The 12,809-nt window shown below is 40.4% G+C and overlaps 1 protein-coding gene across 9 annotated transcripts in view; it reads left to right on the forward strand.

Moving 5' to 3' along the window:
* UNC5D (unc-5 netrin receptor D) overlaps nucleotides 1-12,809 on the forward strand; it is a 629,157-nt gene that overhangs the window by 447,648 nt on the left and 168,700 nt on the right. For 6 of the 9 annotated variants that reach the window (XM_080659992.1, XM_080659987.1, XM_080659995.1 and 3 more), the window contains one exon: nucleotides 270-302. The exons of the other annotated variants lie outside the window; for them this stretch is intronic. In XM_080659992.1, coding sequence (XP_080516118.1) covers nucleotides 270-302 — 33 coding nt within the window. The remainder of the gene's footprint in view (nucleotides 1-269; nucleotides 303-12,809) is intronic. 9 annotated transcript variants of the gene reach the window in all.

A 12,809-nucleotide genomic window follows, 5' to 3' on the forward strand; every position in this document is an offset into this window, starting at 1 on the left:
GCAGATCAGAATCTAGCAAATGCAACAGAAAGAAACTCTAGTAAGCCTGAGGAAAAAGAAAGGAATGAGGCAATCATCCTAAAAAAAGATTGCAAAACAGAAAAATAAAGAAATAGAGCAAAAAGGAAAAATACTGACAACATAATCTATATGTTATCTGCAAAAATAGACAAAATGTTCCTTTATAGAGATAGACCAAATGATATAGGAAATATATCTGCTCCATGTAAATTTATTAAATGCAACTTTTTTCTCTTTCTTTCTTTTAGATAAAAAACCTCTTCATGAGATAAAACCCCAAAGTAAGTTCTTTTTCCTCTTGTGACTATAATTTATTCTCATATCTGCTGCCTTACCATTGTATTTGCTTAGGAGCCACACAGAACTGAAGTTTGTACAAAAGATCCAGGGCTTTCGGGGCTTCTGCTCATTGGGTTTGGAGTCACATATCAGAGGTTTAAATCAGAAAGAAATATGCACACCCCTTCCCTCCCTCAGAATAAAAGTAAATCTCTCCTCCTGATTCTGCCTGCCTGTAAGTCTGTTTCTCTACAACTGTCATTTCTGAAGAGATTTACAGCATTACAATTAATAAATACTTATCAACACACACTTTCATGAAAAGCAACTTGGACATAAGCCTGACTACACCCCTCTCTACCTAGGAGGAGGAAGGGGTGCCTGAAATGCAAACTGTTAAATCCATGGCAAGCGGGTAAATGAGGAACCAGTATTCCACAGTAAAAGGATCAGAAACTGGAAATGAGAGGGTGGTGCTGGCTGGAGCCCTGTAATTACAGGCTTGCTTCCTGGGAGGGCCTTTGCCTTATCTCTATCTTATGCAGGTGGTAGATTTGGGGAAAGGAGCAGAAATTGAATGGGTGGCAGCTCAGCATTCCATCTTATAGTTCAGGCCTTGACTGACCTTGAGGACCACACAGAGGACTTTTAAAAATCCCAATTCCTAGGCTATACCCCAAACCAGTATAATAAAAATGGGGGTGGGGGGTTAGACCCCAATAATCTCTAGTTTTTGAAGCTCCCCAGGTGACTCCAGTGTACAGCTAGGCTTGAGAACCTCTGTCTTAGAAAAATATTTCGCAAAAGGTAGATCAGGGACCACATGCATGAGAATGTTGGGATGTGGTGGGAGCTTGTTAAATATGCCCCATCTCAGACTAGAACAAAGGAATTGGAATTCCTGGTACGGGGCGAGGGGCACTGGAGTATCTACATTGTAATATGTTCCCCACGGCCCATTAGTGTGTAAAGCAAGCATGTCAAACTCACGGCCCGTGGGCCGCATGCCTCATTTATTTGGCCCGAGTTAGCCTTTGAGTTTGACAAGCTTGGTGTAAAGCATAATTGAGATCACAAGGCTTCTTAGCAGTAGGGAAGAGAGACAAGGGCCTGGCAGGTTCGGTTTGTAAATCTTGTGGAAGGTGTCCCTGGTCAGTATTGCCCATTTTAGTATAAAATGAATGGTTTTTGATCTTTTAATCCTAGGGCATTAAAATTCAAATAGCTTTGGAGAGTTAATAGCTCTTATTAGCCACCTTCTTTGAAAGAATTAAGAGGCTGTGAAGATAGACAGAAATAGGTATCATGGGACAGGGGTCAGGAAACACGAGAGAAGGGTTAGTAAAGCTATTTATGTTCGTAGTTTATTATGTTGCTTCAGTTAGGCTTGAGATATAAAGAAGCCATTTCTTGCAGAGTCTGAAATCTTTGCAGAACAACAAAAACAAACTTTCTTCTTTTCCATGCAGTCTGCTGCCCATAAAGTAATCTTTAGTACTTGGTAGCAACCCTCCTACATCATGTATGCTTGATTTTGAACTCCCTGGCAGATTGGAGGGGAGAGACCTGGTTGTTTATGTGTGGTTGTGTGTCTGTATATGTGCATGTTGAGGGAGGGAGAAGGGGAACAGGTCACTGCATATTTGGCTAGTGCCTGAGTCAAGACCTCAGGGTGGCAGCTTGGGTAAGTGGACCCTCAACTTCTACCTGCTCACAGACCCTGTGCCACCTGCCAGTTCTGGGGTGTAGCACAAGCAAGATCATGGGTATCCATGTGGCAGCCCATGTGAGAGTTACCTAAAAGTGCATGTGTGTTTTTTAAAAATTAATTTCATGCTTAATTTGTGAGTCCTGTGCCATTCTAATTCGGTTACATCTGTACTTTCAGCCATAAACCCCACAGTAGCTATACCTAGTCCTCGGGGACTCCTGAATTGGTTTTTGCTTGGGGTTCTCGCTCCTGAACACCAAGCTTAATTGCTAGATACTGCAACCGAATTGCTTAAACTGTTTTAATTTGTCATTTCCTAAAAATAAAACCTTAACAGAATCAATGTGATTGCAAAAGGCTCCCAGAGGAATCCAACCGGGGTTCTGTAAGCTGCATGGTTAGGCATGCATTATACAAATTCAGGCTGCGGTTGCTCAGTGAAAGAGGGGCTTGGTTGAAGAGTGCATGAATCATCACTGATGCAAAATCAAAGTCAATTATGAAGATAATTGAGAAACAACCTGTTCCTATATATAGCTGTGCACAGGATCCGTAGCAAGAAAACATCACTCAGAGTCTCACACACAGTTGCATGGAGGTGTAAAAAGAAAAAAAAAAACAAACAAACAACAAAAAAACTCCACCCAAAACAGACACAGACAACAGTATGGTGACTGCCAGAGGGAAAGCAGAAGGAGGGGGTTGAGGGGGAGAGGCAGGTGGAAGAGAGCAAAGGGGGGATAAATAGTGGGTAAAAGAGATTTGACTTTGGGTAATGAGCACATGATGTGGTATGCAGATGGTGTTTTGTTGAGTTGTACACTTGAAACCTATATGGTTTTATTAACCGCAGTTACCCCAATAAATTCAATTAAAAGAGAGAGGAAAAAAAAGAAAGTGAAATCTTCAGATATCTGTTGGCAAATCATAATGACAAACTGGGGAAAATATGTGCAGTGCATAGCTCATGAAAGCACTTATTGTAAATGAGATAATTTAATCAATTACGTTTTCTAATGTACTGAGCTGAATGTTTCATTTTCTGCTTCTGCACATCTTAAATTATCTTCAGGTGCTTTATGAGATTTAATCATAGTTAATAGAAACTTCATTACCATCAAATGTGCTTTCAATAAATGTTGTGTAACAATGTCAGGAGGTGCAGTAAAATATAGTAGGCTCTGACTGGCAAACATGCACCCCCAGAGTCAGACTGAGAAATGGTTGCAGTCAGACAATGAGATTTCTGGGAGCCTTAGGGATGTGGCTTTTGGAGAGGCTGTAAGCTCCTGAGCAGTGACTAGTTCAGCGAGTTCATCTTAGGGGTGAAAATAATTTAGCTTCTCCTTAGAAAGTAGGTCAGAACCACAGATTCTCTCTTCATCTGCTTTACACAGAGTTGTTTGTATCTAACAGTTAAGTATGAATCCAACGAGTAGTGCCAGAGTCAGCTACCTCCAGGTCATCTCTAGCTGAGTATTTCTCAATGACCTTAATTTCAACTTTTTCAAAATTGAATGTATCCTTGTTTGTCCCTATTCTTAATTCAGTACTGCTCCTGTCTTCTCTAGGTCAATGAATAGTAGCCCAGCGACTCAGTTGTCTAGGTTAGGAACTTGGACAGCCTTCTTGACCCCTCTATCTTTTTGCTCTCCCTTCTCCTGCTCAGAACCCAATAAATCATTCTGTTCTACCACATAAAGAGATCTCAAGTTCATCAACTTTTTCCATTTTCATTCTATTCATATACATCACTCCATTTAATTCAACAGGTATTTATATACTTTATTTGTTGTTGTTGTTGTTTTTAATCCTCACCTGAGGATATATTTCCATTATTTTTAAAGAGTGGAAGAGAGGGAGATAGACACACACAGAGAAACATTGATGTGAGAGAGACATATCCATTGGTTGCCTCCCACAAGCGCCCCAACCAGGGCTGGGGATCAAGCCTGCAACCAAGGTAAGTGCCAGTAACTGGAATCAAACCTAGGACTCTTCAGGCTGAAGGTGGACACTATCCACTGAGCCAAACCGGCTAGGGCTCAACAGGTATTTATTGAGTTCTTACCCCGTGCTAGGAAATGTTCTAGGTGGTGGAGGGTTGGCACCTAGCACAGCAGATACAGTTTCTGCTTCCACGGAGCTCACAATTTTAGTGAGGGGAGATGGAAACAACAATCCAGAAAATATATAGTGCTAAGCACCATGGAGTTGGGGACACATGTTGTGAGGAGGAATAAAGTATGGTAAGGGACTCAGGGAAGGTTGGAGGGGGTGTTGCTTTTATGTGTATCAGGTGTTTGGGGAAGTTCTCTGTAATAGAATTACGTTTCAGAAAAGACCTGAAGAAAAGCAATGAAACAAACATCTGGCTATCTGGGGGGAGAGCATTCCCAGCAAAGGGAACAGCAGGAAACAGAAGCTGTGAGGTAGAGGCTTGCTTGGACTGTCTGAGGAACAGCAAGGAGGCCAGGATGTATGGAGCAGAGTGGCAAAGGGAGGAGTCACTATAACTAAGATCAGAGATGTGGGACAAATGGCCAAGTGTAGTACAGGCCATTGTAATGATTTTGACCTTTGCGTTGAGCAAGATGGTGAAAGCCTTTGAGGGTTTTTATCCTTGGTGAAGTGGCTGAATATTTTTAAGGATAAACTGTTCCTGCTGTGTTGAGTGTAAACATACAATGAGACCAGAAGCAAGGAAACCTCTTAGAATGACCTATTGTAACAATAATCTATGACAATTATCTAGACATATACAGTATCCAGTTTCAAGATGATTGTGGCTTGAGGCAGATAGATAGCATTAGAAATTGTCAAAACACAACATAGTCTACATATTTTTTGAAGGCAGAGTCCAAAGGATTTGCTGGTAGACTGGCTATTAAGATTAAAAGAAAAGGATTAGGTTGAAGGAAAGAAATTTCAGGCAGAAGTAACAGAATGTAGAAGGTATTACATGCCTAAATGGGTTATGAATGATTCCAAAATTTTAGCTATGCAACTACAAGATGGCATTGCCATTTCTGACAAGAGAAAAATTTGACATAGTAAATTCTGAGGAAACAAGACTTCAGTGTTACAAATGCCAAGTTTGAGATACCTATTAAACATCAAAATGGAGAGGTTGAATAGGCAAGTTGAAAACATGAGCCTAGAGGTCAGAGGTGAGTCCTGGCTAGAGACATAAATGTGGGACTTGTCCGTTTCCAGATGATATTTAAAGCCATTAGTTTGAATGAGATCACCGGATAATGAGTGCGAATAGAGAAGGGAAGAGGTCTGAGGACTGAGCCCTCGAGGATATCAACACTTAGATGTAGAAGAGGTCAGAAGTCACTGCAGAGAAAACAGAAAAGTAACAGCCAGCATAGTGTGAGAAAAACCAAATGATAAGGAAATGGTAGCCCAGAAAAGTTTGAAAGTTCAGGCCATCTTCATTGCTAACCATGATTTCTACAATTTCCTCCCTGTGTCTATTCTTGCCCTACATCAATTTATTTGATCTTTTTAAAATAAATTCTGGTGACATCATCTCTGTGTTTAACCCTCTTCAATAGCTCACCATTACTTTTAAGATGAAGTCCAAAGTAAGTAATATGTTTATGATCTGATCTCAACTTTTTTTTAAAAAAATCACATTAGTTTTTCTTAATCACCTTAATTATTAGCATTTTTCTTCCTGCCCTCTCACCACTTTATATTTTTCAGCCAAACAAAGCTTCTTAGTTTTCAGAATATGGTATGCCCAATTTGGCATATGATACCTTATACTAGTACACTCTGTTACTTCTGCTTGGAAACTTTTCCTCACCTAATCCTACACCTGTTTAACTTTTTCTTCCTCCCAGATTCAGCTTAGGTGTCATTTCTGCTAGGCCTTCACCAACACCCCACCAAGTCTGAATTAGTTATTCTTGTAATTTGCCAACTATCAGATTATTTCCCTCTTTCTTAAGAATATTTTCAGTACCTTTATTCTGGCCTGGATTCCCTTTCTGATAGACAGAAAGCCCTGCCTTCTGGTAGACGGGATAGTCATTCACACTTACACCTGTAGCATTCACTGCTGTGCCTAGTATGCATTAGATATTCAATAATTATTTGTTAAGTTGTGGTCTGACATCTTCCTGCTAACTCCTCGTGCGGGCCTTTTATTGTTAAGGTGAAAATAAAGACTTTGCTTCTATATATCCATTGCTGCCCATTCAGGTAGCAGATATTTATTATGCAATTATTCCACATAATAGTCTTTGCCCAGTGAAGCTTGATGGGGAAAAATATGAAAAGTTGCTTCCCCACAATTTCAATACAAGCTAATAAGAGATGATAAATGTTTTGAGAAAATGGGAAGGAAACACTGTTTAATAATCATTTAAAGCCCAAATGTATGCCTCCCAGAAGCATTCCCACCAGAATAGCCTGATTGTGTCCTTAAAGTCTGAAAACTGGGAATGCTCTTCTCACTCACAGACATTCCATTCTGCATATTTTCCCAGGATATACCAGCTTCCTCTATAGTAGAATCGTGTCTGCAACTTTGGGCGATACCTTTAAATTCCCAACAGACTCCTAAGCTCTTTTATGCTAACATTACATTACAGACTTCAATGCTGATCTTTTCGCCATGCCTTTTTTATTTTCTATTTTGCCCATCATTTTCCTTCATTTCCTGCTGATTATTTTCGATTACATAACTATAGCACTTAACACAAATTGCATGACTTGCTTTATCCTTCAAAATTGTTCCTACTGTGAATCAATTCAACCCATATACATGTGCAATATCTATAGTTCTTACCACTTTCAGTTTTCTTATTATCTCGTTTTTATCCCATCATAAGCATATGTCTTTTCTTACTACTATTTTCAATGATATGGTTGACTCTGCCCTTAATGGGCATGATATAGGATTTTGCTCATGAAATAACTTAGAACTAAGCACAGAAATTACAAATAAGTAGTAAACCAACATGTTCTTCAGCAACAGAAAAATGCAGGTTACTTATTTAAGTGAATTCACAGGACCCATCTCTCCACCTGTTAGTATATTCAAAGTTTATAGAGTTAATATCGTTAATAAAGTCATTTTTTCAAGGTCTGGAGTTCAAATCCTGTTCTTTTTATTCTGTTGCCCATTTTAACTTGGTCTTTCTATCTGACGGGGGAAAGCACAGTTTTTTGCAGTCCAAATGTAGTTACCAGATAAAACTAAAGGGCCTCCTACTTAAATTTGAATGTCAGATAAACAACCAATGCTTTTTAGCATTAGCATGTCCCAACTATTGCATGGGAAATACTTATAATAAAATTATTTTGTTGCTCTGAAATTCAAAATTAACTGTCATATTTTTATTTGCTAAATCTGGCAATTTAAAATGGAGAATAAAACATGTCTTCTTGCCTCTATCAAGAAATATTTTGAGGAGAAACCAAGATGGCGGCATAGGTAAGCACCTAAACTGCTGCCTCGCACAACAATTTCAAAACTACAACTAAAAGACAGAACGAACATCATCCAGAACCTCAGGAAGGCTGGCTGAGTGGAAATTCTACAACTAGAAGGAAAGAGGAAAGCTCACGGAGAATCAGAAGAGCAGCAAAGGAGGGCTGAGGTACTGAGATGTATGCAGATATGCAGAGAGGAAGGGCGGCTGAGTGCCTGGCTGACTTTCTCTGGCGGGAGGGGGAAGGAAGCCCCAGACTGCACTGAACCCCAGTTCCAACTGCACTGAAACCCTGTAGACCCAAGCTCATACAGGGGCAGTCTGGACTGTCAGGTAGAGAGAAAGGCACATGGAGACTCGGAGACCTGGGGGAGCTGTGGCGGGTCTGGAGGCGTGCACATGTGCACACGCGAGTGCTTGCAGAGAAAGCTGAATGCAGAGGCTGCCGCAGGCATTCCCTAGTGGAAGGGAGTTGGAAGCTCCTGACTGCACTGAACCCTAGTTCCGACTGCACTGAACCCCAGTTCCGGGCTAGCCCCTGGGGACCCACACTCTTACAGGGGGAATCTGGACTGTCAGGCAGAAACTCAGGGGAGTCGCGGAAGGCAGAGGTCTGAAGGCATGCGCGCAAGGGCAGGGCTGACGGGAAGCCAAGACTGTATGCTCCACCCTGAGACTCTGCCCCATCCAAGCTGAGCACAGAGGCCTTTGCAATTTTGCAAGTCTAATCCTATAAGGCTGTCTCCAGGACCAAACTTCTCCCAGCATAGACACAGCTGATCCTCACAGCCAACTGGCCTGGAGGTCTATTCCTCCCAGTGATATCAACAACAATCAAGACTTAACTACAACAAGGCTGTACACACAGTCCACAAAGGGTTGCACCAAGAGTGTCCACCTCAGGTTAACTGGGGAGGCCAACCCCTTGGGCCATATAGGAAACCTAGCACACAAAGCTACCCTACCAACTCAGAGAAGCAGCGAAAATGCGGAGGCAAAGAAACAGATCACAAACAAAAGAAATGGAGGAAAACAAACGACTGGATATAGAATTCAAAACCACAGTTATAAGGCTTTTCAAGAATATCCTAGAAAAGGCCGATAAATTTAGCGAGACCCTTGAGGATATGAAAAAGGACCAACTAGAAATTAAATATACACTGACTGAAATAAAAAATATTATACAGAGACCCAACAGCAGACTAGAGGAACGCAAGAATCAAGTCAAAGATTTGAAAAACAAAGAAGCAAAAAACACTCAACCTGAAAAGCAAAAAGAAAAAAGAATCCAAAAAGTTGAAGATAGTGTAAGAAGCCTCTGGGACAACTTCAAGCGTTCCAACATCAGAATTATGGGGGTGCCAGAAGAAGACAGAGAGCAAGATACTGAAAACCTAATTGAAGAAATAATGACTGAAAACTTCCCCTACCTGGTGAAAGAAATAGACTTACAAGTCCAGGAAGCGCACAGAACCCCAAACAAGAGGAATCCAAAGAGGACCACACCAAGACACATCATAATTAAAATGCCAAGGGCAAAAGACAAAGAGAGAATATTAAAAGCAGCAAGAGAAAAACAGTTAATTACCTACAAGGGAGCACCCATACGACTGTCAGCTGATTTCTCAACAGAAACTATGCAGGCCAGAAGGGAGTGGCAAGAAATATTCAAAGTGATGAATAGCAAGAACCTACAACCAAGATTACTCTACCCAGCAAAGTTATCATTCAGAATTGAATGTCAGATAAAGAGCTTCACAGATAAGAAAAAGCTAAAGGAGTTCATCACCACCAAATCAGTATTATATAAAATGCTGAAAGGTATTCTTTAAGAAGAGGAAGAAGAAAAAAGTAAAGAGAAAAATTATGAACAACAAATACATATCTATCAACAAGTGAACCTAAAAATCAAGTGAATTAAAAAACAAAATAAACTGGTGAATATAATAGTATTAGGGGCATAGAAAGGGAGTGGACTGATAATTCTCAGGGGGAAAGGGTATGGGGGTGCATGAAGAGACTGGACAAAAATTGTACACCTATGGATGAGGACAGTGGCGGGGAGGGAAGGGCAGAGGGTGGAGTGGGAACCGGGTGGAGGGGAGCTATGGGGGGAAAAAGGAGAAACAATTGTAATAATCTGAACAATAAAGATTTATTAAATTAAAAAAAGAAATATTTTATAAATTAGATTCCCTTTATTGCCAATTTTGGTGGAATTATTAGAATTGAAATGCATATTGGTGGGGCAGAGCCTTTGAGTAAAAGGGCAAAAAGTCCACTGATGTGTTAGGTCTACTTGAAAAAAGTGTGTAATCACATTTGGTCAGAGTAGGGTTCATATAGATGAGAAGAGGCCAAAGCAGTTGAAAAATGGGATGGGGCAGAACATAAAGTATTTTGAGCTATAAGATAACTTCCTGTTGGAATGGACTCATAGCACAATCACAGAAAGGTATTGGAGTGGCAGTAACAGAACCAAGCTTGGGAAGAGTAATGCATGTGTAAAATGGCTCAGTGATCAAAGACTGGGAGCATGCATACTAGGTAACACAGACTGCAGTGTGGGCATCAACTGTTGAAATTGAAATGTGGGCGGCCCTGGAGATAAAATCATTAAGGTATGTGAGTGGAAAATATTTAATGAGATAAGAATGATGAATTTGTGACTTCCTCTAAGCAGATGACAAATTTGAGATGTAGTACAACATGCAGGTGGTTTTGTCCACCAAGGACAGAAATGTGGGATGATATCTCAGACAGGAGATCTTGATGGGAAACTAATTGGCATTAAGGAATAGTTAGCACTGCTGGTGTGTGAATGATTACCCAAGTAGGAAAGCACAGAGAAAGGAAGAAAGGCCAAGACCTAACTTTAAAGCCCATTTATAGAACTATGAGACTGAAGGATAGTTACTAAACAATAAGAAAGGAGAAGGTAGGAGAATCAAATTTAAGGGACTTTTTCCCCCTAGAAGGTAGATTGGTTATTGTTGTCTACTGCTGCAGAGAATATGACAGAGAGCATTGCTGTTGAAAATAACCTTTGGACAGCTCTTTGGGCAAAAGACAGACTTTAGAGGGAACAATCAGATGATATAGAAATAGTGAGCTTGTCAAATTATCCTACACCCTGTCAATGGGCTAGGCCTGTGGTCGGCAAACTGCGGCTCGTGAGCCACATGCAGCTCTTTGGCCCCTTGAGTGTGGCTCTTCCACAAAATACCACGACCTGGGCGAGTCTATTTTGAAGAAGTGGCATTAGAAAAAGTTTAAGTTTAAAAAATTTGGCTCTCAAAAGAAATTTCAATCGTTGTACTGTTGATATTTGGCTCTGTTGACTAATGAGTTTGCCGACCACTGGGCTAGGCAAATATAAGAAGAAATGAAGTAGTCCTGTGGGTTCTGATAAGGATAGATCTACAAGATATTATACATGGAAAATAAGCAAAGTACAGTAAAGGAGCCTTTAGGGTAAAGAAAAATAAATGAAGGACATTTACTTTTTTATTTTCCTGAAAGGGTCTCAAAGATGCTAACCAGCGTAGCTACTTTTGGAGAAAGGGTAGTTGGATGACAAGTTTTCCCTTTGCATAGTGAAACTTTTCCTAAAACATTTTCTTATTTTATATTCAACTTATTCCTTTAACAGGGGCAGAGGGTAAAAGGTTAGCAAAATTATGAAACATGTATTAAGAAATGTTTAATGTTAAAACTGCTTAAAGTTCTTTTCAAACAAAGAGCAAAGGATTTATGGGTGTAAAGCAGGCTGCATCTGTGATAAATTTATTAGGAAATGAATTGCAGCAAGGATTTGGGGAGGGGTGATTAGGGAAACTAGACTATGTTTATAGGCAAAGGGCAAGGCTTGAAGTTGAAGGAAAGTTTTGAAGATGCAAGACAAACAGGGAATAATGAATGAGGGCAGGTCCCAGTGGAGGCAGGAGAGGATGTGATCAGGGCTCCCTGACACAGAAGAGGAGCAGCTCTGCAGGGAGCAGAGAAGAGGAAAGAAAGACTGCCTGAGGAAGCAAAGGAAGTTGGAGTTGTAGGGCAGAGAACCCACATGGGAGAACCTCTATTTTTTCACCTAAAAGAGGGCCAGTGAGAAGCAGGAGTCCTGAGAAAGGAAACAAAGTTCAGAGTAACTGTTTTAATGAAACATGTTTTTGGTCACGGAACATGAATGAAGTCATTATTCAGCTGTAATAAGGCCCAGCTAGCCAATAGGGTTTGTGACTTCCTCCAAGCAAGGCAAGGTAACCTGGCGCAGGCATATACAGAGCAGAGAGAAGGGGCTAGGAAGCCACGCAGAGAAATAGATAAGCAGCTTGGGAGTGAAGACAGATATGTATTTAATCCCTGGCTTTGTCATTGTCTAATTACGAAGTCTTGCGTGGTTTCTACCTTATGTCATATCTGTAAAAAAGGAACTATAACATCTTCAAATAGATTTGGTTGTGGGATGAGAATGTGGTCACATCTATAGTTTCAAAAATTTGAGCACAAACAATGCTCAGTTACTGGGTTACTCTTGTGGTCCAGAGGTAGTCAGTAGAGTGATCTGAAGGCCAGGGGTTAACAGCTGGAGAGGGGCTGAGCCTATCCTAATCCATTGATTCTGGAACCAAAGTGCCTGGGATTGAATCCCAGCTCTGCTCCTTACCAATCAGGAAGCTTTGGGCAAGGCAAGTGATTTTCTTGCCTTGGTTTACATGTTTGAATGGGGACATTTTTACAGGTTGTTGGAAGATCAAAATGAGTTAATAAGTGTAAAGTATTAGGCCAGTACCTGGCATATAATATTGTAAGCACTACTTAAGAATTTGCTATTGTTGTCATTAACTAGAACAATAAAGTAACAATCACCACAATAATAATGTTTTTGAGGATGGGAGATTGAAAAAGAAGCTGAGATGTTGATTGGTAAAAGGGGTTAAGATTTTCCAAGGAATGCAAATATAATTGGAATTGCTCACAATGGTTGACCATTTAAAAGCTATTTTCTCATGTGTTAAAAAAAAAATGTTGCTTGTAGGTGACAGCAAGTATAAATAGCTCTAACAATGACTTCGGTTATATCGTATTTCAGCATGCAGTTAATATTTTGGCGTATCACTCTGTATCCACAGCATTGCCTGGGGTGGAGACTTGGGGGTGGGGTTCATGAGAAGGCTATAGCCTTCTAGGTCCAGAACAGCAGATGGTTCTTTAATTGTCCATTGGTTAGCCTCTCTCACACCTTTCTTTTTGTGAATACTTACTGTGTGGATGCCTTAGTAATTCACTGTCTCCTCTATAGACCAGTTCAAGTTATTGTTGTTTTTACGAAATGGGATCTATGGTCA

This window comes from Plecotus auritus, assembly GCF_963455305.1.
Source record: "Plecotus auritus genome assembly, chromosome: 3".
NCBI lineage: Eukaryota > Metazoa > Chordata > Mammalia > Chiroptera > Vespertilionidae > Plecotus > Plecotus auritus.